Source organism: Capsicum annuum, chromosome 5, assembly GCF_002878395.1.
Source record: "Capsicum annuum cultivar UCD-10X-F1 chromosome 5, UCD10Xv1.1, whole genome shotgun sequence".
NCBI lineage: Eukaryota > Viridiplantae > Streptophyta > Magnoliopsida > Solanales > Solanaceae > Capsicum > Capsicum annuum.
Genome location: NC_061115.1, coordinates 217,366,921 through 217,370,254, shown reverse-complemented (window position 1 = coordinate 217,370,254; position 3,334 = coordinate 217,366,921). Strand labels below are relative to the sequence as shown.

The following is a 3,334-nucleotide window of genomic DNA, read 5'->3' as shown; positions in this document are numbered from 1 at the left end:
GTAGCAAAAAAAAAAAAAATGCATATTCATCTAGTTACATTCTTTGCCAGAAAAAAAAAAAAGGGAACTGTATACCAATTGATATGAAGGTGATATCAACAACCCTCTACGGTAAAATCTCCATTTATCTTCAGTAGTACAAGCACGAGAATGCAAAAATATGTTTATCTACAGTTTAATATTAAAGCTTAAATATGATTCTTTGTTAATATTCTTCGGAAGATAGATCGAGTTGATGAAGTACGCCCATAAATATATTGCAGCCTAAATCAAAATCACGTTAGTAGAAAATAATTAAACACTTTTTGATAAATCTAAACCACATTCATATTAAAAAATATAAATAATTAACTAATCTTAACAAGCCCTAAACCCTCTGCCTAAAAGTTAAAATCGAAACAAATACATGAATAAAATTACAAAATATTGAAATAGAGAAGGAAACAAATTAACCAATCTAAAAAAACCCTAAACCATCTGTCTACTACACGTATATATTGAAAGGAACAGGGAAAGAAAATAAGTTGCTTTAGCCTACTAAAAATATGACAATAGTTTTACACCTAAACAAATTCTATATTTAATGACTTCTACGTGTAAAGTTAGTATTCTACAATTAAAATCACTTTATTTGAGTAATAGATCATAGATATATTCTGTAATTAATTATTATTTACTAATTCACTATTAATTAATTAAGTTTGTCTGCAATTATATTGGGATTTTTAATGGGTATTTTTTAAAAAATTATTTTTTTGATTTCTGAATATTGTATTTAGGGTTTTGGGTTGTCCTCTTTTGGTTAGGAATGATAAGGTTTCTTTAGATGGTGAAAAATAGATCCTATTTTTGTGAGGAAAGGTTTTACTTTTTGTAATATAGTAAATATTTAATATTATTAAAATAATAGGGGATAGGTAAAAATATGATTTTGTATAAAGCGGAGACTTTTAATGATTAAGATTCTTTTCATATATTTTAGAATTTCTTAATTTAATAAAATAATAATTGAAGAAGAAAAAGTGAAAAGACGATTTTGTTTAAAGAGGAGACTTTTAATGAAGGGTAAAAAGGGCAAACGCCAATTATAAGGGTCTTCACACTTTTAATATAACATATATATATATATATATATATTACCGAAACAAGCCTTAGTTCGATTTCAATGTATTCAGACTTTTTAGAATTTGGAAGTATTATTGATGCTCTATCATAGTGAAATTAACAATGACAGCCAAAAATATAATCGCCAAATATTGGCTACAGCTTGCATATAATATTTTGTCGTTTTATTTTATTTGACCCTTGTAACAAAAATAAATAATTCATTTTTCTAGTCTATTCTAGCAAATTAAAAGAGTTTTAAGAAATAATAAATAATAAAAATAATTTTATTATATCACTTTTTGATTATAATAAATTTAATATTTAAAAAAATATATTTTATAATGAACAATATTTATTATTAAGGATAAAATAAACACAAAGGGTTGTCCGGTGCACTAAAGCTACCCCTATGCGCGGAGTTTGAGAAAGAGCCCCACCCCAAGGGTGTATCATACGCAACCTTGCCTTGCATTTCTGCCAGAGGCTGTTTCCAAAACTTGAACCCATGACCTCCTGCTGCTGTTTCCAAGGCTTGAACTCATGAGCTTCTGGTCACATGGTAGCAACTTTACCAGTTACTCCAAGGCTCTTGTAGGGATAAACTGAACACAAATAAGTAAATTACCTATTGGTTTTTCAAACTGGACAAATATTATTGGACATCTATTTTTAGTAGCATAAACATGTAAAGATGGACGAAAGATGTATATATAATAGCACTAGTCATACTTAGAGTTTCAAAACATGCTAAAAAAAAGGATAGCCTGGTGCACTAGCTCCCACTATACGCATGGTTCGGAGAAGAGCCCTACCATAAGGGTGTATTGCAGTAGCGGAGTTAGAATTTTTATTGAGAGGATTCAGAAGTAAATATACATAAAACTATTTTTTATCATGTAAAAATAATATAATTTTCAGATGAAAGGGGTTTGGATAAACCCTTAATTCAATGTGGCTCCACTACTAATATATTATATGCGGTCTTATCTTTGCATTTCTATCAGAGGCCGTTTTCAAGACTTGAACGCGTGACCTTCTAATCACATGACAACAACTTTAACTGTTACTCCAAGGTTCCTCTACAATTTCAAAGCATTGATAGTTTAATAAAATACACCTCTAATTAATGATTTTTTCCAGAGGTGTGTCATATCAACATGCCGAACGTAGGAGTAACAGGCTAATATAAAATCCCCCAGATTTATCACTCAGAGAAAACTCAAAGAGAATACAGAATTGGAAAAAGAAGCAGCAAAATGGAGAAGATAGAGCACAAAATGGTAGATGTAAATGGCATTAATATGCATGTAGCAGAATTAGGCCAAGGTCCAACAATCCTATTCATACATGGCTTCCCTGAACTCTGGTATTATTTTCTTTAACCTTGAATTTTGTAAGTCCTAATTATGTTAATATCTGTTGCTGGTGGGAGGTAGTAGGTGCTAGGTGGGAGGTATCACGTGAATTTAGTCCTGGTGGGAGGTAGTAGGTGCTAGGTGGGAGGTATCACGTGAATTTAGTCGAGGTGCATGAAAGTTGGCCCAAATACCATGGTCATTAAAAAAAATCTTAATTATGTTAGATTTAGTATGTTTGGGAAACTTATTTTTGTTATAGGTTTAGGAAAGCCATTGGCATGTTTAACTTAAAGAATTAAAGACTGTTGTTTTTGTTTTGATTGTGTACTAGTTAATCAACAATTGTATTTGGAACTACTTGAGCTTTGTATGATGAAATTGTAAACTAGCCTTAGCTGAATCTCGTTAAATCCTTGTGCTATTTGTTTTTTTGTTCTCTCATTGCTTTGATTGTGTGCTAGTTAATTGATGATCTTAAGATTTGTGAATTCACAATTGTAGGATTCTGAAAGGGCTTGAGTAACAATAAAGTTGTCTCTGTGTGACATATAGATCACGGATTCCTAACATCTTCCGCAACAGGTACTCATGGCGCCACCAAATGGTCTACTTAGCGGAGCGTGGCTACCGTGCCGTGGCACCAGACTTAAGGGGTTATGGAGATACTACAGGTGCACCTGTTAATGACATTTCAAAGTTCAGTCTCTTTCACCTTGTGGGTGATCTTATCGCACTGCTTGAAGCCATAGATCCAAATAAAGATAACGTGTTTGTTGTTGCTCATGACTGGGGTGCCGTAATTGCTTGGCATTTATGCCTCTTTAGGCCAGACAAAGTTAAGGCGTTGGTGAATTTGAGTGTCCATTTTT

The 3,334-nt window shown here is 32.0% G+C and overlaps 1 protein-coding gene across 1 annotated transcript in view; it reads left to right on the top strand.

Annotated features, from left to right (window-relative positions):
• Positions 1 to 2,259: 2,259 nt before the first annotated feature.
• Positions 2,260 to 3,334, top strand: part of LOC107872169 (epoxide hydrolase A-like) — a 4,507-nt gene continuing 3,432 nt past the window's right edge. The window contains exons 1-2 of the mRNA XM_047412281.1: positions 2,260 to 2,473; positions 3,048 to 3,329. Coding sequence (XP_047268237.1) covers positions 2,364 to 2,473; positions 3,048 to 3,329 — 392 coding nt within the window. The 5' untranslated portion in view covers positions 2,260 to 2,363. The remainder of the gene's footprint in view (positions 2,474 to 3,047; positions 3,330 to 3,334) is intronic.